At 44.6% G+C, this 22,458-nt stretch overlaps 1 protein-coding gene across 2 annotated transcripts in view; it reads right to left on the bottom strand.

Annotated features, from left to right (window-relative positions):
* Positions 1 to 426: 426 nt before the first annotated feature.
* The window catches only part of LOC127029051 (ras-related protein Rab-3C-like), a 187,423-nt gene continuing 165,391 nt past the window's right edge, over positions 427 to 22,458 (bottom strand). For both annotated transcript variants that reach the window (XM_050914713.1, XM_050914714.1), the window contains exons 4-5: positions 15,935 to 16,059; positions 427 to 614 (exon numbers count right to left, since the gene is read on the bottom strand). In XM_050914713.1, coding sequence (XP_050770670.1) covers positions 427 to 614; positions 15,935 to 16,059 — 313 coding nt within the window. The remainder of the gene's footprint in view (positions 615 to 15,934; positions 16,060 to 22,458) is intronic.

Here is a 22,458-nt window from a genome sequence, read left to right as displayed (position 1 = left end):
TTTCTAATTTGATTTTCAGTCAGGAGAAAATATAAGTGACATCAGGAAGCTTATTCTAAAACATCTTGGCCACTACGCTAAGGATTCAACTATATAATTTGAAACCCATGAAGCAAGAGTCAATTCTAGGCAAATATGGTTTGAGGATATGGCACCAGCTGAAGTAAATGTAATGTAAAACAGTAAAAAGAAAAGAGAAACTAATAGCCATCCTGCATGCAAAAGCCAGATGCTAAAAAATGGATCGTCCTTTCAAACTAATAACATCTCTATCTCCATACACATGCTCAACCAGCTGCTGATGTAAAATAAAATACTTTTCTCCCAAATAAATTAATAAGACAGTATAAATAAAGGCATATAGACCATTCATAAATACTCTGTTGGCAACAGAATGCACTGGAGCTGCCTTTGTTGATAGTTGCATTAACAGCCGCAGTTGGGCTGCTGTGGAGGAGGGGTGTCCTTTAGCTGTGTGTCCTGCTTGCCAGCAGCAATGGTGGGATCCATCTCCAGACTTTCCGACATTTTGTCACAGATGATATCCACGAGTCGCTCAAATGTCTGCTTGACGTTAATGTTGTCCTTGGCACTTGTTTCAAAAAATTCAAATCCTAAAAAAATAAACAACACATTTATGTTTGATGCATATTCCAACATCTCCAATAAATATAAAAACTTCTCTTGAGCAAGGAAGAGTGGAGAGACACACAGAAAGGAAATATGAGACCACACATATAAAAGAGTGATATTGCAAGAGCAGTTAAAATTGTAACACAGAGTAACTACATTAGCATTATTTGCTTTATACCAAGCCAGATGAAATCAGGACTGGCCCAAATACATTCCCTTAAACAAATTCTACTTTAAAACAGTTTCATCTAAAAATTGACACCAGTTTGAGAGTGCTATTATTTTAGAAATGGCCTATACATCCAGCCATTGTGAAGGAATAATCTACTGCTCCATCTCTAACTATTATGTTCCTCTGAGCATTATTCAGCTGGAAACAGTCACTTCCATCATGACATTAACCTGGTGCCAAAATAGACAACTGTGTTTGGAAATAACCAGGAAAAAAAACAAGCAAGGCAAGGCAAGATTTCTGCAATTTGATATCTATTTAAGATAGAGGTAAATCTGTGAGAACAAAGGGGCCCCCAACCCTCCAAACCAAATTAATAAACAAATACACAAATGCACATATTTTTCTTCCTTAATTAATTTATATAGAAGGACTTTTTATCTATCCATTCCCAATGACTACCCCAAAGGCAAAAATCAGAGCTATCCTTAACCCAGAAAGGACACTGGAAGCCTTTATGGAGAAAAGCCAGCTTTCCTAAGCTCTCTTCTCTGCCCCCATTTGTCCCACATCTTATCTCCCACATCTGCCTCCTCCATCTGGGCCAGCTTTGCAACTTGCTGGTCAGTCTACAATCCAGCAGGCTTCTGCCAGTGCTGGGTCTTCCCATGTTCTTACTTCCTTTGCAATTCCTTTGTCTTTTTCATTTGTTTGTTTTCTAAGCCTTTTCTGCCATGCTCCATCTTTTCCCACAGTTACCACATTGCTCACCTGAGGGTTCATTGGTAATTTAAAACTTTCTCCTACTTCTGTCTTTCCACTGCCTAAAAGTTCAATATTAAGACAGTTTACAAAACGTCTAATCCACCGGTAATTTTACAGAAGTGGCTTAAACTTTGCAGGACTATTTTGATTCTTTCTGATTAACTCTGAATAACAATGTGCAACTACCACTGCATTTAATTATGAGGAAAATTCGAGTAAGAAAATGTCAGTCACTTGAAACTCTTGGCAGAAGGGAAGAAAAAAGCTTTTTTTAACCTTTTTTTTTTTTTTAATGTTATGTGTGTTTTCTAGTGAATGGGCTAATCTATTTCCAAAGGCCACTTGAAATTTAAATGTAACTATTTCGATAACATTAGTACTATATATTCAATGTGCCATCTAAACAAGATGCAATGTGTACATTCAGTCCTATAACTGCTTACCATGTAGCTTTCGCATGTTTGAGTACTAGCCTAAACTTACAGCAGATAATTATATTTAGCTTGGCATGATATCCCAGAATGTGCTAATAACCAATGCAAAAACTTAATGCTATGTTCTGAATTTTCTTCATATTTTTAATTTACATAAGGTGCCTTGTGCTGAAATGGCACAAAGTGCTAAATTGTTTAAATGCATAGGAGCTAAACACAGGCCAAAGTTAGTGTTCATAGGTAGTTTAGATAATAAGAGATATAAACATTTTACAGGGATTTAGTCATACAACTTCTATTAATAACAGCAAGAAGTGTGAGGATAACCTCATAGGTATGAATATACATTGGCATGAAAACTTTTCCTTCCCACATTTCTCTGGAAAGCAGGAAAACCGTGCATAGTAAAAGACTATATACAGAAATCATATACTGGGAGGCGGTTTGAATCTATATGTCATTGTTTTAGTTTAGCTTGGCTTACACGTCTCCTTTGTTGTAAACTAGAAGGAAAATCGGGAAAGCCAGTGTAGCCTCACTTGCTGGTGGCTTCAGTGCTCCCGCAGAGCTCCATGCAGAAGACTGTTCAGATCTCTTGGGGAGTGCTTGGGGGAAGGAAGATCCTCCACGTTTTCAGTGCTCTGTATTGAAACCCAGCTGCAACCCTGTAGCACAGCAACACAGTCAGATCCTTCCACAACTGTTAGCGTCTGCTCCACAGGAAGCAGGAGGAAAGCTGTCATTCCAAAGAGGAACAAGCAGGACCAGAGGGCAGAAGGGTTAAGGGACAATGAAGGGATGCCTGAGAACTGGAACACCAAAGCCTTGGAGAAGATGACAGGAAGAAGAATGAATCTTAAGGACATTTCTGAGGGGAGCAGATTTAAAGATAATAAGACAGAATAACTGGCACATGAGATGATCATGAAATGGCAGATATGACAGGTAGATAAGAGATCTGGACAGAGAAAAGCAGAAAGTGAAAGGAAAAGAGTCACAAAGAAGAGAGGAGACTGATGTCAGGAAATACTGTAACATGGACAGGATCAAGAAAACAGGTCCACTACCACGATGAGGACGTTCTGCATAAGAACACCATGAAAAACTGAGGCACCCATTTTCCAAGCAAAATAGGGACTTACAGAGTGTTCAAGCACAAATATATTTATTCAAATAAAATAAAAAATAGACAGTACAGCTGTGGTCAAATCTATGGAATTTCAGTTACGATTTTGATATAAGAAGGAAATTGTAGTCACAGTAGTGGTGTAGCTGGGTATCAGGCTATGCTTGTATACACATCTCATCGACTTATTCATTAATTCCCTGGAAGATCCAGGACCTCCCCGGCTAGACTCTGTGCAGATGAGACAATGCACTGATTTGAGACAATACACTGACCTGTAAGAAGGTGACTGAACTCTCAGTTGCCTCCACAACAAAGTATTTGCCTTATTCTTTACAGGAACTCTACAAGTGAGAATTTTGGACAGTCCTGGAGTTTCCCCCAAGCAACCCCTGCTGTGCATAGGCCAGTTGATAGGCACTATTTATATGCTTAAATGTGCTGATAAACATCCTGAGTGGAGAATGTGGACATGCCAGTGGGCTCCTCCCAAGCAGTTTCTGCTGTAGAATGGATTCAACTGCACACAGGTAAGACACTTGTAGACACTTCTGTAGAAACTGTTCTTGCAGATGCAGAAATGGTCATGCAGAACAGTCTTTTGAAGCCAGTTAAGACAGTTAAGAGATGCTTTGTGCACAGTTTAAAATAATCACTGCCAACGGATCATGGTATGTATTGGAGTGGGCACATAGGACCAGATGGATTACAAGAATTCAGCAGAACAGGAGTTCAGAGAGTCTCACCTGATGCAGCTGAAGACACCATTGCAAGGACCCTTTCAACAGAGGCTCCTGTTGCCATCCAGACAGCAAATGACTGTCCTGTCCAGGGGATTCAATTCCCCACGTGAGTGTTACCTTATGCAAAAGATCCCAATAAATTAGGGTGGTGGTGTTTCTTTTTGTTTGTTTAACAGAAACTCTGTCTGTGGAACAATTTCAAAGAGATAGGGAGAATTTTTCCTAGCAGAGTGTGTCTGGAATCATAGAATCATAGAATCATTTAGGTTGGAAAAGACCATTAAGATCATCAAGTCCAACCGTAAACTTAACACTGCCAAGTCCACCACTAAACCATGTCCCTAAGCACCACATCCACACATCTTTTAAATACCTCCAGGGATGGTGACTCCACCACTTCCCTGGGCAGTCTGTTCCAATGCTTGATAACCCTTTCAGTGAAGAAATTTTTCCTAGTATCCAGTCTAAACCTCCCCTGGCGCAACTTGAGGCCATTTCCTCTTGTCCTATCACTTGCTACTTGGGAGAGAAGACTGACACCCACCTCGCTACAACCTCCTTTCAGGTAGTTGTAGAGAGCAATAAGGTCTCCCCTCAGCCTCCTGTTCTCCAGACTAAACAACCCCAGTTCCCTCAGCCGCTCCTCACAAGACTTGTTCTCTAGACCCTTCACCAGCTTCATTGCTCTTCTTTGGACGCACAATAAATACATCAGAAAAAACGGAATGATGTAAAACCTCCTGAATTCTGGCTGTTTTCCATTTTGTTATGGAATATTTTGCAGACCTTTTTCCCAGTGACCTCGCCTCTCCTCCTGACTCATCTTGCAAATATTTTACTAATAGTGCTTAGAGACCCTAAGGTTCTAAAATGCCTGTGTATGACAGCCTCAGATCTATGCCTTTGTGGTGGGTTGACCTTGGCTGGATGCCAGGTGCCCACCAAGCCGCTCTATCACTCCCCCTCCTCAACTGAATAGGGGAGAGAAAATATAACAAAAGGCTCATGGGTCGAGATAAGGACAGGGAGATCACTCACCAATTACTGTCACAGGCAAAACAGACTTGACTTGGGGAAATTAATTTAATTTATTGCCAATTAGAAGTCAGAGTAGGATAATGAGAAATAAAACCAAATCTTAAAACACCTTCCCCCCACCCCTCCCTTCTTCCCAGGCTTAACTTTACTCCTTATTTTCTCTACCTCCTCCCCCTGAGTGGCACAGGGGGATGGGGAATGGGGGTTGCGGTCAGTTCATCACACATTGTCTCTGCTGCTCCTTCTTCCTCATACTCTTCCCCTGCTCCAGCATGGGGTCCCTCCCACGGAGACAGTCCTTCACGAACTTCTCCAATGTGAGTCCTTCCCACGGGCTGCAGTTCTTCATGAACTGCTCCAGCATGGGTCCCTTCCACGGGGTGCAGTCCTTCAGGAACAGACTGCTCCAGCATGGGTCCCCCATGGGGTCACAAGTCCTGCCAGAAAACCTGCTCCAGCATGGGCTCCTCTCTCCATGGGGCCACTGGAAGCCCAGCGCAGGCTTCCCACGGGGTCACAGCCTCCTTCAGGTATCCACCTGCTCCGGCGTGGGGTCCTCCAGGGGCTGCAGGTGGATATCTGCTCCACCATGGACCTCCATGGGCTGCAGGGGGACAGCCTGCCTCACCATGGTCTTCACCAGGGGCTGCAGGGGAATCTCTGCTCTGGCACCTGGAGCACCTCCTCCCCCTCCTTCTTCACTGACCTTGGTGTCTGCAGAGTTGCTTCCCTCACATATTCTCACTCCTCTCTCCCAGTTGCTGTCGTGCAGCAGTTTTTTCCCCTTCTTAATTATGTTATCACAGAGGCGCTACCACTGTCACTGCTTTGGCCAGTGGCGGGTATGTCTCGGAGCCGGCTGGCACTGGCTCTGTTGGACATGGGGGAAGCTTCTGGCATCTTCTCACAGAAGCCACCCCTGCAGCCCCCTCCACTACCAAAACTTTGCCACGCAAACTCAATACAGTCTTTTAATACTTTCTTCGGGTTTTTTTCCACTGCTTGTTATTAACTGAGAGGAAAGATTTTCCATGTGAGTATGAGCCTGAAGTGAGGCAACTCCCTGGTGATGCTGAGGGCAGCAGAGCTCAAAGAACACCATGTTCCCACCACCAGTGATGATCTGTACTGCAGATGTGGATGAGACCAGGCAGAGCAGATTATTGCAAAGATATGACAAAGCCCGAGAGGCAAGTGGGTAGGTAAGGCAGAACAGAGCTGAAACTGAAAAAATCCAAAATATCCATGTGCTGCCTGAACATATGAATGCTGTGTGTGGAAGATGCATCAGGATATTCTCATTTAAATTCCTTTTTTGTGTTTTGTACAGTTTTCCCTTTGCTGTCGTTATACTATGTCTCTTTCCCTTTGCCTTCTTCCTTCTAGTATTGACTCAAAGAAAGCTGGCAAGCTCTCAGCAGCCGCAGCAGAGCACTACAGCAGCAAGGGCCAGTCAGGACACTGGCATGGTGCTGTTGCTCACCTGGTGAGCTATAGTGCACACAGAGCAGTTTAGATAACCACCCTGAAACACATAAGCAGCCTGAATTACTAACTTTGTTCCCTCTCTGCCTCACACTTGCACTGGCTCTAAAGAAGCTCCTTCATCAATGCTCATTAACACTTGTTTATGCCTGCTTTCAAAAAATAAGGAAGAAAAAAACCAGAAATGAGAGCCATATGCAAAGGGAAGAACATTGTGCACCTTCTCATCTTCCTGAGAAAATGCGACACCAAGAGAACACACTAGCTAATGCATTTTAAGCACAATTCCACAGCCAGTACAGACAAGAGCTATGTTAATGCTTCACCAGCTGATCAGGAAGACCTTCTGGTTTCAGAGTGTTTGTCCACAACCAAGACGATTTTATTTACCACCCGTGATGTTATAGTTAACAGATGTCCTCAAGGGTGTGTTCCCGCAATAGCTATCCTTCCTTGAAGACAAAGCTTGAACTGTGATCCTTAGTGCTGCTCTTGCCAGTGCCTTGTTCAATCCAGTATTTTGAGGAGTAGTAGGAGACTGCAATATCAGAGCAAGAAGCTGCTCCCTTTGTAACACAGCAATGTACAAAAGGCAAAGTCTAGGAAGCCATGGGAATGAATCGTTTAACAATGTCATAGTATATAAAGGAGAGGAGCTAATGATGCCTTATTTTCTTGGATTTGCATCCCGTGGTCAGTTCTGAGGGGACACTGACAGACACTCATCTTCTTGCCTGCTGTGAATAGTATCTAATAGGGTTTGCATTCACATTGCAGGCTGTCAGTCAAGGCAACTGCAAGACCTTTCTCCTCTGCTCAGTTGTCCACTTCCTCAGAACTGTTAATATCTTTGAGATCTCTACCCCTCTCTCAAATAGAGAGACAGGCACACATGGCATGATTGCAAAGGTCATCTCTCCTAAGAAACTGGGCTGAAAGTAGCTGGTGACCACTGTTCTGCAAAGTTGTACTGGTTTTGGCTGGGATAGAGTTAAATTTCTTCATAGTAGCTTGTATGGGGCTATGTTTTGGATTTGTGCTGGAAACAGTGTTGATAATACAGGGATGTTTTCGTTATTGCTGAGCAGTGCTTACACAGAGTCAAGGCCTTTTCTGCTCCTCATACCGCCCCACCAGTGAGGAGGCTGGAGGTGCACAAGAAGTTGGGAGGGGACACAGCCGGGACAGCTGACCCCAACTGACCAAAGGGATATTCCACACCATATGACATCATGCTCAGCATATGAAGCTGGGGGAAGAAGAAGGAAGGGGGGGATGTTCGGAGTGATGGTGTTTGTCTTCCCAAGTAACCACTATGCGTGATGGAGCCCTGCTTTCCTGGAGATGGCTGAACACCTGCCTGCCCATGGGAAGTAGTGAATGAATTCCTTGTTTTGCTTTACCTATTAAACTGTCTTTATCTCAACCCTCGAATTTTCTCACTTTTACCCTTCCGAATCTCTCCCCCATCCTGCTGGGGGGAAGTGAGCGAGTGGCTGTGTGATGCTTAGCTGCCTACTGGGGCTAAACCACCATGAAAGTATATCCTGCAACTGCAGCTATGGTAGTAGATCTGGTTACACTGTGCTGTGCTTTGTAGACCAGCTGGGTTAGACCTGTGCTGTCCAAACAAACTCAAGGACTAGACTACGTTAAGAAAAGTATGAAAACTACATTAAGCCCCAAAATAGGACTTTGCTATTATTATCTCAGCAAAGAGCAGTGCTTTATCACTATTCTGGATAGAGCTAATGTATACATTGTTAACAGAAAGGCTAAGTTATTTATCCATCCTTTAGGGTGGCCAAATTAAATATAAAAAAAAAGCTAAAGGGAGACTCTCAGCTGTGACAGAACAGACAGACATGAGAGGCAGTTACTGGCAACACGCTAGCAAACACCTCCTTTTCCAGTCTTTCAGAACAGAAGGTTTCCATATAAATTCCAGTTGTACTGATTTTGTTTGTGGCTTCCAGATACCTTTTGAAAGAGTGCATTTGGGGAATAAATTAGATTCCTGGCAAAGAAATTTTTGTTTGTTTGTTTGTTTACATGAGACATTTAGTGAGCGAAAACAATCCCTTGCTTCTCATTGTCATTAAGTAACTTTCCTGTAACGCAGCTCCAAGTGCGTGAAAGCAATGGCAGGTTGGCATTTCCCCCCTGTAAAAAAATATCCTGGGGACAGGAGCCTTTAATTGGTCTGCCAATACCCTGTGTGTGTTGTAACTAACCAGAAGACTCTGGTGTTTGTCAGTGCTGTTAGTCTGTCTCCTTCCTCTGGCACTAACCTTTGCTCTTTAAAAAGAACTAAAAAATGGTGAAGGGTGGAACTATGAACAGGCATGTTCCTGCACAACCCAATTATTTTCATTTTTTAATGCAAAGTTAGATGCAGCCATATGTCCGTGCTCTTGAAGCTGCTGGTGATCCTGCCTTCTGCACCATGGCCTTCAGCCAGCCACAGAGGCAAAACAGAACCTGCTGTTCTAGCAAGCTGTGTGCTGAGGTGCCAAGTCCCACTTGATTCTCAATTTAGATGCCAAAATTACAGCCCTAAAAATGCCTCTTCAGTTGCTGCCTAAACTCACAGATGCCTAATACCCCCAGCATACCCATAGATGCCTAATGTACACAGATGCCTAATACCCACAGAGCTCATACCCCAAGGCATGTGAAGGTTCACCCCAGTCCTGATGCTGCAGAGCTGCTGTCTCGTGCCCCAGCCCTGGCAGGATTCAGAAATCAGTCATGTTCCTGCCCCATCTCAGGAGCAGGCCTGGTCTTGCAGGCTTGGTCAGATCACACAAGTGCTGGGTGCCAAATTAATTACACCCTGTATAAGCACACGGCACTGACAAACGCTCTGTTTTCAGGCTTGCTGGGGTGCTAAATGGGTTTAATTTGAAGAAATCTAATCACCCCTGAATCGGGTCTCTGGCATCTCCCCAGCACGACCATTATGTATATACATGCCTGAGCCAAGAACAAAATGAAAACAAAATAGGCAAGGCAGGCTGATTTTGGTTTGAAGTGAGAAATTTTCTTCTTGTTTTTTGGTGGAACATATTTTCAAAGCACTGGGAATCAAGAGAAGGAAAGAAAGAAAAATCTGAAAATAAAGACTTTAAGGAAGAAATGGCACAAAAGAGGTGAGAAGAGAAAGGATGGAGAGAGGGGAAAAAAAGACCCAAAATATGCAAAATAAGGTATGTGTTAAAATCTGAGGGATAAAATGACCACCTCTGTGAGTGACAAGCTGTGGAGACACACTGAAGCCCTGGGCACTGCTGATGCTAGGGCACGTAGCATTCACAGCCCTTTGCAGGTGCCCTGAATTCAGCATGAGGGCTGGCTTCTGCCTGCCCTTGCAGAAGGGAATGTGAGGGCTCACCCAGAAAGGGCCCATTTCGTTTTGTTTTCTGACATCGGTTGGTGGCCTCTGGGAGAAACAGTGTGCCAGGATACATTTGCAAAGCAGGTGAGCGCACCCTAAGACATGCTCAGAAGTTCTGGGTGCTGCCAGCCCATGGGCGACCCTGGGTGGCAGACAGTAAGCACAGAAAATCTGACGGGAAGGGCGCTGCCCTGAAAACTGCTTGACAGAACATAGAGTCAGAGGTGGATTTTAGCAGGACATCACACTAGATGATCACCAGAGGTCCCTTCCAACCAATGTTTCTATGATACATCAGCTCCATTTCCCAGAGCCTTAACCAACCTGAGCCAAAAAGGTGGGATAGGACAAATGGGACCTTACAGCAAAGATGGACAGACATTTGGGGCAGATCTTGCAGTATCCCCCTAGTATCTGGTGCAGCATGAGCACAACAGGCATAGTTTGAATCTATGGCAGGATTTAACTTCTGCAGCAACCTTGGGGGGCCCTGGTCTTAAAGATATACCCTGTAATGACAGAACTTGCAATTAAAAACTAATTAGTGTTTAAATAATTTGTAGCATACACATAGCAAATAGGAGTTGTACAGAAGCACATGAACAACCAAAGGCAAGAAAGCATATAAAATTATGTACCTAATTTGCAGGCACAGCCAAACAGCATAAATAAATGGGGAAACTGTATGTCAAACTATATATGCAACCATCCATTTGCGTGTGCAGTTATTCAGTGTCTATTCAAAGCTCTGCACACACCTCTGCCTGCTAAGCCTTTGCCAGAACGTAGATCACAATATATCATGCAGGCCACAAATAAAAGGAACCAAGAAATTCATGCCATCTGTGAGTCATTCTTTTTATTTCTATTCTGACAAGTGACACTAAACTTTTATGAACGTATGAAGCTTTGAACTCAGCTGAGATGCATGAGATGAATGTTAGAAAAGCTGTGTGAGTAATGCAGCTGGCAAGTGTGCATGCATTTTGCTTGCAAGAAGTTCCAAGCCTTTTTTACTAAAATGCTTTAAAGCAAGTAAGTGCTGACTATATTGGGGTTTCACTTAATAGCCAATGCATGTAGTGCTCAGAGTAAACATTCATGAAGTGACAAAATAGCATAAGCATTATGTTCCACACCCTTTTTTTTAGTGATTAGTGAATAAACCTGTTTAAATGTGATTGCTGTGATCCCCACATCAATTACCATTATGTTAATTTGTTCTCTCTACTGGCTTATTTGTCACATTTCTATATTTTCTTGGTGTGATATCTCTGTGAGGTAAATTACATGACTCAGCTGAATTTATTTGATCCTGTCTGTTTTCATCTCATTCTAACATTACTCTTTTAATGACGCTAATATGTTAAACAACCATGAACTAATTTCTCAAAAAAAGATGTACCACTTACAAAAAGTACTGAATAGGGTGACAAAGAATGGCTAAGGTGTGAGATGGTCTTTGTGTCTGGAATGATGAAATAGTCTGGGAATTTCAGCCTGGAGAAAAAGGAGGGGTATGATAGAGGTCTCTAAAACCAACAGTGGTACAGAGCAGGTAAGAGGAAACAATTGTTCACTGCTTCTCAGAATATAACAGTTAAGAAACATCAAATAAAACTAGCAAGTGGCCAATTCAAAGCAGAAGCAGATAACTCAGATAAACTGTGTATATTTAAAGGATGTTGTGGATGGTAAGACTTTATATGATTTCAAAGACATCATTGGACAAGTCCATGGAAAAAAATCATGAAAGGACTATTGAATATGAAGATATTGCCCGCGAACATAATTTGCTACAGTCTGGGAAAGTATCACTATATGTTTGCCCTTTTATATCTTCCCAAGGCACCTACTTCTGGCCATTACTGTAGGTAAGGTTGTATGCTGCTTGCAGCTATGATCTGTGGTCATATTGCCATTGTTATGCTCTATGTCATTAACAACAAACTTTAAAAAAATGTAAAATGGAAATGAGACAAATTCTGTCTTCATAAACATTCTGTTAATTTCCCTTCAAGGTCAGATCTGGTTTTGTTAACCATCCCTTTTCTCTTTTGTGAACTCCCATTAGTGTTATGAGGAGAGCTACTCAGAGCTACCACAGGATACTTGACTAGTTTAGCCAGACTTTAGCAGGTAATGAGACCTATTGCTGGTTGATCTAAACCACTTGTTTGGGGTTACACTTGAGAAATAAACCAGCACTGAGATTTAAAGAAATGATTGATTATGACTCCTCAATAAAATTGAAGGCCACACTTTTCAAAGAGGTCAGCAGCCACAATTTTCCAGTAACGCTGTTCTCAACAGGACACCATGATTCCCAGAGGGCTAAATGCCCAGTGTTCTTTTTGACCTTTTGAAAACCCTGCCCAAAATGTACATGTATTCATTTTCTTAGTGACTTCAAATAAACCAGGGCTAAAAATAAAACCACACTTGAGAACAGAGCATTTCACAATGTGTTCTTTGTACATCACTCACATGTGTTGTGCTTGCTTGTAATTGCAGCTGTAACCAACATTGCAGACAATGGCATTCAAAGGGCCCACAGTCTTAAAATGTCTTGCTGGACACAAAAATCTATATTATTATTTTTAAAAGTTGTCCACAAGAGATGTTATCAACTCACTTGATAAAGACAGTCCCAAGTGTTTGACACAACTCATGCCCTTCAAACTGGCCAACATGGCCAGAGCACTTACTACAATTCAGGGAAACTCATTCTTCTGCTTTTCCTGACATCACCTCCCACAATCTCTGAGCAGATTTAAGAAATGATTGCAGCTGTACAGAAAACATATAAACGTTTCTGTGTGCAGTCTGAGTACAGTAATTGACATACTGGATCAGAGCCACAATTTATCCAATACAATAATCTGCCCTTGAGATAGCCACAGGTTGTATATCTGAGAAAGGAAAACCCCAGAGCAGATAAAGATAGGAATAGAGGATAATCTGCTTCCATAAAGACTGAATTCTAAATCCCAGGAGTTAGAGTTTGCTTTAAAGCCTGAAACATGAGTTTTGATATCTATCTCATTACCCTTTTTTTTTTTGCAAGCATTGGTTATTACACCTGAGGATTCTTGACTGTACAACATGCAAAGTTCCTTCTCGTCCTGATAAATTCATGACCTTGGGGATTGCTTGTCAACTCACTGCATTAATCTTTCTATAGGAAAATAGTTTGAGGAATAGAAATGCAGATTAGTTATGTGACTTTAAAAAAATTCTTCAAACTCTACATTGCATATTTACAGAGTGCCAGGTATTTTAGTGCCTGGTCTAAATTTGGGGTAAAAGTATACAGTTACAATTTTTGGATCTCTTTCTCCATTGAATACACTTTCCTAGCTCCTATTAAAATGAATAAATATTAGAAATGCTCACAGAGGGAAGAACAGATTATAGAAATATATATAATGTGATAGGTATTTCTGCAAAGAAAAATATCCACTGTTAAAGCAGGTGCAATGGCAACCATTTTGGTTTTGTTGCAAACAGTTTTAAAAAACTCAGTTCTTCACAAATGTTGGCAATTTTTCTGGACATAACCTGTTAAATCTTTTCTGTCACCTTTCAAGGACTAATTTATGGTTATTTTTAATGGATACTTCTGAGGTGTGCTTTTACACATATGTAATGCTTATTTAGACAGATGCGACAGAAAGATATGTTATTCTGATGAAATTATTTACCAGGACAAGCAATTGTACAACTAGAAAAATTATTTTAAAAAAATGAGGTCAGTGAGCTATGAAAATACATAAATTAAAAAATACCAGCATGGGATTAGATCCAGCACAGGTGGTATATTGTGAAATGTCACCATTTCTTTCTGTTTCCCATGCAGTCATTCTTATAATACTCTTTCCCCTAAACACCTATATAAGAACAGTGACAAGGAGACCTTAGTTACTGTGGTGGGTTGACCCCGGCTGGATGCCAGGTGCCCACCAAGCCGCTCTATCACTCCCCCTCCTCAGCTGGACAGGGGAGAGAAAATATAACGAAAGCCTCATGGGTCGAGATAAGGACGGGGAGATCACTCAGCAATTGCCCTCACAGGCAAAACAGACTCGACTTGGGGAAAAAAAAAATTAATTTATTATCAGCCAAATCAGAGTAGGATAATGAGAAATGAAACCAAATCTTAAAACACCTTCCCCCCACCCCTCCCTTCTTCCTGGGCTTAACTTCACTCCCGATTTTCTCTACCTCCTCCCCCTAAGCGGTGCAGGGGGATGGGGAATGGGGGTTTCGGTCAGTTCATCACACGTTGTTTCTGCCGCTCCTTCCTCCTCAGGGGGAGGACTCCTCACACTCTTCCCCTGCTCCAGAGTGGTGTCCCTCCCACGGGAGACAGTCCTCCACGAACTTCTCCAATGTGAGTCCTTCCTACAGGCTGCAGTTCTTCATGAACTGCTCCAGCATGGGTCCCTTCCATGGGGTGCAGTCCTTCAGGAACAGACTGCTCCAGCATGGGTCCCCCATGGGGTCACAAGTCCTGCCAGCAAACCTGCTCCAGCGTGGGCTCCTCTCTCTCCACGGGTCCACAGGTCCTGCCAGGAGCCTGCTCCAGCATGGGCTTCCCACGGGGTCACAGCCTCCTTCAGGTGCATCCACCTGCTCCTGCATGGGGTCCTCCAGGGGCTGCAGGTGGATATATCTGCTCCACCATGGACCTCCATGGGCTGCAGGGGGACAGCCTGCCTCACCATGGTCTTCACCAGGGGCTGCAGGGGAATCTCTGCTCCAGCGCCTGGAGCACCTCCTCCCCCTCCTTCTTCACTGACCTTGGTGTCTGCAGAGTTGTTGCTCTCACATCTTCTCACTCGTCTCTCCAGCTGCAATTGCTGTTGTACAGCAACTTTTTCCCCCTTCTTAAATATGTTATCCCAGAGGCGCTACCACTGTCACTGATTGGCTCAGCCTTGGCCAGCGGCGGGTCCATCTTGGAGCCGGCTGGCATTGGCTCTATTGGACATAGGGGAAGCTTCTGGCATCTTCTCACAGAAGCCACCCCTGTAGCTCCCCCGCTACCAAAACCTTGCCACACAAACCCAATACACTTACACACATGTTCACCAGAAGCCAGACTGAGCCTTTACCACAGTCAGTTTAAAAAATAATAATAATAACAACCCCATGCCCAGTACAGCACAGAAATTGACCTCCAATGATGCCAGGGTTTGATTTGCACAGCTGCTGAACATGCTCTCCAGATATCAGCAAATTTGGAGAAAAAAAAGAGGCCGAATAGTATTATTATGATGCTCTGGAGCTTTTCCATTACAGTTTGGCCTGTGTCACCTCAAAAACATTTCATGGTATGAAAGGATATCACTGCTGGGCAGAAACAGAAAGAACAGAGACGTTCACAGCTCCATAATTTTCTGTGTGGACAACATTTGCCTCCTAGAGGGAGACTTTATGAAACAGAGGTTCATCTTATTTACACCTGTGTAAATGTGCAGTAGGTGAACTGATAGCAGTGGGAGTTGGATATTGGTGTCTTTCTGTTTTGGATTATTAGTATTGGAAATAACAACCCAAATGTTCTCAACTTGCATAAAGGTCTAGTTCACATTTTGAGTAAACTGTTTCTTCAGTCTCTCCTCTCCTCTCCTTCTCCTAGTTTTTTTTTTTTGTTAGTTTGTTGGGGTTTTTTAAATTTTTCCCTGGCTGGGACGTATCTGCCTATGGCTATAACTACTTAAACATATTGTATATATACATATGCATGCCTAATCTTGCTGCTTATCACAAAGGACATAATGTACTTCCTATCTAAGGAGCAGCATAAGGAATGCTGTATCAGATATGTCTTTAGTCTAAACCAGCCTCTGAGCCAGCACTGGTCTTGTGGACACTTTTAGATGACAGACATGTCACAGCTCTGCATAAGGTCATCCCTAGACACATGTCCATTCTAATGATGTTACAGTTTTAGTGATATCAACAAGGACAGTTCAGACCTCAGCCTAAAGAAACAAAAGGGAGGTGGTATATGACTATTTCTTTACAGTGAGTGTATCACAAACATTTCATTACAAGTACTGTAGCAATTAATGACATCATTAATTTGTGCATTCTCACAAGCAATCATAAAGCTTTTGTAATTTCTTTTCTTACCAAGTTGCTCTGCTAAATGTTTGCCTCTCTCAGTGAAGATTACCCGTTCATCCTCCATGTCACATTTGTTACCGACCAAAATAACCTGGGCATTATCCCAAGAGTATGTTTTGATTTGAGTTGACCTTAAAAGAGAGACAGAGAGAGAGAAGTCAAAACAAAGCAAATTCCCCTTAAATCAATTTCAAACAGAATTGCAACAAGGCAAAAAAGACAATACTGATTTTGACATCTAGGGTAACATGATTCTGTTTAATTCTGGATTTCAAATAAACTAAGGATTATCTGTCAGGAATTATTATTACAGGAATAATATCAACACAGGTTTTACTTTTGCTTGTTAAAACAAGACAGTCTTTTAGCATTTTCTCCTGCTATCAACATTCTTCCTATATTTTTAGAAAGAAGCAGTGACACTTTCTCCCACACAATTAAAAAAAGCATTTTCACATTTTAATGCAAACCTTATCATCTAAACCCAGAGCTTTGAAACAAAATCAACAGCTTATTCATTTCTTATCTTTCACCTTTTAAAATTAGGATCTAAATTTATCAGTAAAACTTCAAAGTCATTCTGTCTTCTTTCTGTTGTTTCTCTCCAGCACATTCCACTATAGCTCTTTGATCTACCAGGATGACATTTACATTGTACATTAAGCCGTGAACAGGGGCCGAGTTTGAACTTTAGTTTACCTTCCATTTAAATTATACAAGCCCTAACTTTGACTACAGCTGAATTGAAGTATCCGAGGCCTTGAAACACCATGGGACCTTGAGTGCTGGTGGTGAAACAGCTCACCCTACAAAGTTCTTTTCTGCAATTTGAATGTGATGCAATAATGAGCAACTTAGGAGCACGCTTGTAGAACCTCTCAGCTGCTGACTGCCACCTGCTGACTGCTGATACTCAGACCTGCTCTGTAGGAAGGAAAGATCCACGTCCTGGCTCCAGGCTCAGCCAGGAGTGATGCTGCTGGCTACCACCTTCTAAATACCCTTGAAAGTAACACAGGGTGCAGTAAGCTTACTCTAAGCACTTACACTTTGCCTTGGACTTCTGACTATGCCTGGCTTTAGGCTCTGACTCAAGTGCTTGGTAGGATATGAATATCTCTTCTGTCCCCATATGATCAATGGAGAGAGAAAGAGATGTAGAGAATATCTCTCTCTTTCTCTCTCTACTTGGACAATACAGAGTGCTTAGGAAAACTGCACTGGTATAGAAACTAGCCTGCTTAACTACACATTTAGGAGAGAATACCCTGGAAGGGAATCCTGTTGTGTATCAGAGCCCTAGATCTCTGTGGGAAAAGATGAAATAATAGCTTCAAAAATCTGTCACCTAAGTGTTTTGGAAGCTGGTCTGTGTGGGTGTTAAATTCACTAGTGACCCCTTCTCGTAACACAGCCATTATCTCTACATATGCAGATCCCTGTCTGCAAAATGCTTCATGCACAAAAAAGACCATGATGTAGTCCGACAACCATTTCTACTGAAAGACAAAAAATGGATCAAATAATAGAATCATAGAATCATGGAATCATAGAATGGTTTGGGTTGGAAGGGACCTTAAAGATCATCTAGTTCCAACCCTCCTGCCATGGGCAGGGACACCTTCCACTAGACCAGGTTGCTCAAAGCCCCATCCAACCTGGCCTTGAACACTTCCAGGGAGGGGGCATCCACAACTTCTCTGGGCAACCTGTTCCAGTGCCTCACCACCCTCACAGTAAAGAATTTCTTCCTAATATCTAATCTAAATCTGCCCTCTTTCAGTTTAAAGCCATTACCCCTTGTCCTATCACTACATACCCTTGTAAAAAGTCACTTTCCAGCTTTCTTGTAGGCCCCCTTTAGGTACTGAAAGGCTGCTATAAGGTCTCCCTGGAGCCTTCTCTTCTCCAGGCTGAACAACCCCAACTCTCTCAGCCTGTCTTCATAGGAGAGGTGCTCCAGCCCTCTGACCATCTTCGTGGCCCTCCTCTGGACTCGCTCCAACAGGTCCATGTCCTTCTTATGTTGGGGGCCTGTATTGAGTTTGCATGGCAAGGTTTTGGTAGCAGGGGGGCTACAGGGGTGGCTTCTGTGAGAAGATGCCAGAAGCTTCCCCTATGTCTGATAAAGTCAATGCCATCTGGCTCCAAGTCGGACCCGCTGCTGACCAAGGCTGAGCCAATCAGCAACAGTGGTAGCGCCTCTGGGATAACATATTTAAGAAAGGGAAAAGAAGTTACAGGGGAGTAGCAGTTGCAGCCAGAGAGAGAGGAGTGAGAATATGTGAGAGAAAGAACTCTGCAGACACCAAGGTCAGTGAAGAAGGAGGGGGAGGAGGTGCTCCAGGCGCCAGAGCAGAGATTCCCCTGCAGCCCCTGGTGAAGACCATGGTGAGGCAGGCTGTCCCCCTGCAGCCCATGGAGGTCCACGGTGGAGCAGATATATCCACCTGCAGCCCATGTGTAGTGGGTTGACCCTGGCCGGATGCCAGGTGCCCACCAAAGCCACTCTATCACTCCCCCTCCACAACTGGACAGGGGGAGAAAATAAAACGAAAGGCTCGTGGGTCGAGATAAGGGCAGTTTAATAAAGCAAAAGCAAAGGTCGCGCGCGAAAGCAAAGGAAAACAAAAGATTTTATTCTCTACTTCCCATCAGCAGGCGATGTTCGGCCACTTCCCGGGAAGCAGGGTTTCAGTACGCGTAGTGGTTGCTCCGGAAGACAAACGTAAACAAAACGAATGCCCCCCCTTCCTCCTCCTCCCCCTAGCTTTTATACTGAGCAGACGTCATATGGTATGGAATATCCCTTTGGTCAGTTTGGGTCAGCTGTCCTGACTATGTCGCCTCCCAAGATCTTGCCCACCCCCAGCCTACTGGTGGGGGGGCAATGTTGGAGAGACAGCCTTGATGCTGTGTAAGCACTGCTCAGCAGTAGCCAAAACACTGGTGTGTTATCAACACCTTTCTAGCTACCGATACAGAGCACAGCACTACGAGGGCTGCTGTGGGGAAAATTAACTCCATCTCAGCTAGACCCAATACACCATGGAAGACCCCATGCAGGAGCAGGTGGATGTGCCCTGAAGGAGGCTGTGACCCTGTGGGAAGCCCACTCTGGAACAGGCTCCTGGCAGGACCTGTGGACCTGTGGAGAGAGGAGCCCATGCTGGAGCAGGTTTGCTGGCAGGACCTGTGACCCTGTGGGGGACCCACGCTGGAGCAGTCTGTTCCTGAAGGACTGCACCCCATGGAAAGGACCCATGCTGGAGCAGTTCATGAAGAACTGTAGCCCGTGGGAAGGACTCATGTTGGAGAAGTTCATGGAGGACTGTCTCCCATGGGAGGGACCCCACACTGGAGCAGGGGAAGAGTGTGAGGAGTCCTCCCCCTGAGGAGGAAGGAGCGGCAGAAACAACATGTGATGAACTGACTGCAACCCCCATTCCCTGTCCCCCTGTGCCGCTGCAGGGAGGAGGTAGAGAAAATCGGGAGTGAAGTTAAGCCCGGGAAGAAGGGAGGGGTGGGGGGAAGGTGTTTTTAAGATTTGGTTTCATTTCTCATTATCGTACTCTGATTTGACTAGTAAGAATTTAAATTAATTTTTCCCCCAAGTCGAGTCTGTTTTGCCCGTGACGGTAATTGCTGAGTGATCTCCCTGTCCTTATCTCGACCCATGAGCCTTTCGTTATATTTTCTCTCCCCTGTCCAGTTGAGGAGGGGAGTGATAGAGCGGCTTTGGTGGGCACCTGGCATCCAGCCAGGGTCAACCCACCACAGTCCTTTTTGGCGCCCAAACAGGGACATGAGGAATTCGAGATAAGGATAGTAATTGGGAGAGGTAACGGGCAAAACATGGACTGAACAATGTTAGAGAGTTGAACACAGTACTCCAGGTGGGGTCTCACGAGAGCAGAGTAGAGGGGGAGAATCACCTCCCTCAACCTGCTGGCCATGCTTCTTTTGATGCAGCCCAGGATACAGTTGGCTTTCTGGGCTGTGAGAGCACATTGCCAGGACATGTTGAGCTTCTTGTCAACCAACACCCCCAAGTCCTTCTCCACAGGGCTGCTCTCAATCCACTCATTGCCCAGCCTGTATTTGTGCTTGGGATTGCCCCGACCCAGGTGCAGGACCGTGCACTTGGCCTTGTTGAATTTCATGAGGTTCACATGGGCCCACCTCTCAAGCCTGTCAAGGTCCCTCTGGATAGCATCCCTTCCCTCCAGCGTGTCAACTGCACCACACAGCTTGGTGTCCCCAGCATACTTGCTGAGGGTGCACTCAATCCCACTGTCCATGTCCCCAACAAAGATGTTAAACAGCGCCGGTCCCAATACCGACCCCTGAGGAATGCCACTCGTCACTGGTCTCCACTTGGACATTGAACCATTGACCGCAACTCTTTTGAGTGCGACCATCCAGTCAATTCCTTATCCACCGAGTGGTTCATCCGTCAAATCCATGTCTCTCCAATTTAGAGACAAGGATGTTGTGTGGGACAGTATCAAATGCTTTGCACAAGTCCAGGTAGATGATGTCAGTCACTCTTCCCATATCCACCAATGCTGTAACCCTGTCATAGAAGGCCACCAAATTTGGCAGGCACAATTTGTCCTTTGTGAAGCCATGTTGACTGTCACCAATCACCTCCTTATTTTCCATGTGCCTTAGCATAGTTTCCAGGAAGATCCGCTCCATGATCTTGCCAGGCACAGAGGTGAGACTGACCAGCCTGTAGTTCCCCAGGTCTTCCTTTTTTCCCTTTTTAAAAGTGGGGGTTATGTTTCCCCTTTTCCAGTCAGTGGGAACTTCACCAGTCTGCCACGACTTCTCAAATATGATGGACAGTGGCTTAGCCACTTTGTCCGCCAGTTCCCTCAGGACCTGCAGATGCATCTCATCAGGTCCCATGGACTTGTGCGCCTTCAGGTTCCTTAGATGGTCTCGAACCTGATCTTCTCCTACGGTGAGCGGTTCTTCATTCTCCCAGTCCCTGCCTTTGCCTTCTGTGACTTGGGTGGTGTGGCAGGAGCACTTGCCGGTGAAGACCAAGGCAAAAAAGTCGTTGAGTACCTCAGCCTTCTCCATGCCCCGGGTAACCAGGTCTCCCGTTTCCTTCTGGAGAGGGCCCACATTTTCCCTAGTCTTCCTTTTATCACTGTCATACCTATAGAAGCTTTTCTTGTTGCCCTTGACGTCCCTGGCCAGATTTAATTCTATCAGGGCTTTAGCTTTCCTAACCTGATCCCTGGCTGCTCGGACAATTTCTCTGTATTCTTCCCAGGCTACCTGTCCTTGCTTCCACCCTCTGTAGGCTTCCTTTTTGTGTTTGAGTTTGTCCAGGAGCTCCTTGTTCATCCATGCAGGCCTCCTGGTGTTTTTGCCTGACTTCCTCTTTGTTGGGATGCATCGCTTCTGAGCTTGGAGGAGGTGACCCTTGAATATTAACCAGCTTTCTTGGGCCCCTCTTCCCTCCAGGGCTGTATCCCATGGTACTCTACCAAGCAGATCCCTGAAGAGGCCAAAGTCTGCTCTCCTGAAGTCCAGGGTAGCGAGCTTGCTGTGCGCCCTCCTCGCTGCCCTAAGGATCTTGAACTCCACCATTTCATGGTCACTGCAGCCGAGGCTGCCCTTGAGCTTCACATTCCCCGCCAACCTCTCCTTGTTGGTGAGAACAAGGTCCAGCATAGCACCTCTCCTCGTTGGCTCCTCCATCACTTGGAGAAGGAAGTTATCATCAATGCATTCCAGGGACCTCCTGGATTGCTTATGCTCTGCTGTGTTGTCCCTCCAACAGATATCGGGGTGGTTGAAGTCCCCCATGAGGACCAGGGCTTGTGAACATGAGGCTGCTCCTATCTGTCTATAGAGGGCCTCCTCCGCTCGGTCTTCCTGGTCAGGTGGCCTGTAGCAGACCCCCACTATAATGTCACCTGTCCCTGCCCTCCCTTTAATCCTGACCCATAAGCTCTCGGTTGGCTCCTCATCCATCCCCAGGCGGAGCTCCATGCTCCCTCCTTGTCTCCCCTGCCTGTCCTTCCTAAAGAGCCTGTATCCTTCCATTCCAACACTCTAGTCATAGGAGCCATCCCACCATGATGCCAATAAGATCATAGCCCTGCAGGTGTGCGCACATCTCTAACTCTTCTTGTTTATTCCCCATGCTACATGTGTTTGCATAGAGGCATTTAAGTTGGGCCCCCGATGAAACTGACTTACTGGCTGGAATGGCTGGAATTCCTTTGTGCTGCTCTTCAGATGCTCTCCTGCTGACCTGTGATCCCTCTCCAGGCTCTGGGCATCTATTGCTGGCACTGGCATCAAACTGGTAGGAGTGGGATGGATTGAGGTTCCCCTCCCCCAGCAACTTTAGTTTAAAGCCCTCTTCATCAGCTTGGGAAGCCCATGACCGAAGATGCTCTTCCCCTTCTCTGACAGATGGACCCCATCAGCCCCCAGTAGACCAGGTTTCTCAAAGCGAGTCCATGGTCTAAGTAGCTGAACCCCTGGCTGTGGCATGAGTCCCG

This window comes from Gymnogyps californianus, unplaced genomic scaffold (assembly GCF_018139145.2).
Source record: "Gymnogyps californianus isolate 813 unplaced genomic scaffold, ASM1813914v2 HiC_scaffold_66, whole genome shotgun sequence".
Classification (NCBI taxonomy): domain Eukaryota; kingdom Metazoa; phylum Chordata; class Aves; order Accipitriformes; family Cathartidae; genus Gymnogyps; species Gymnogyps californianus.
This window is presented reverse-complemented; position numbering and strand designations above follow the sequence as displayed.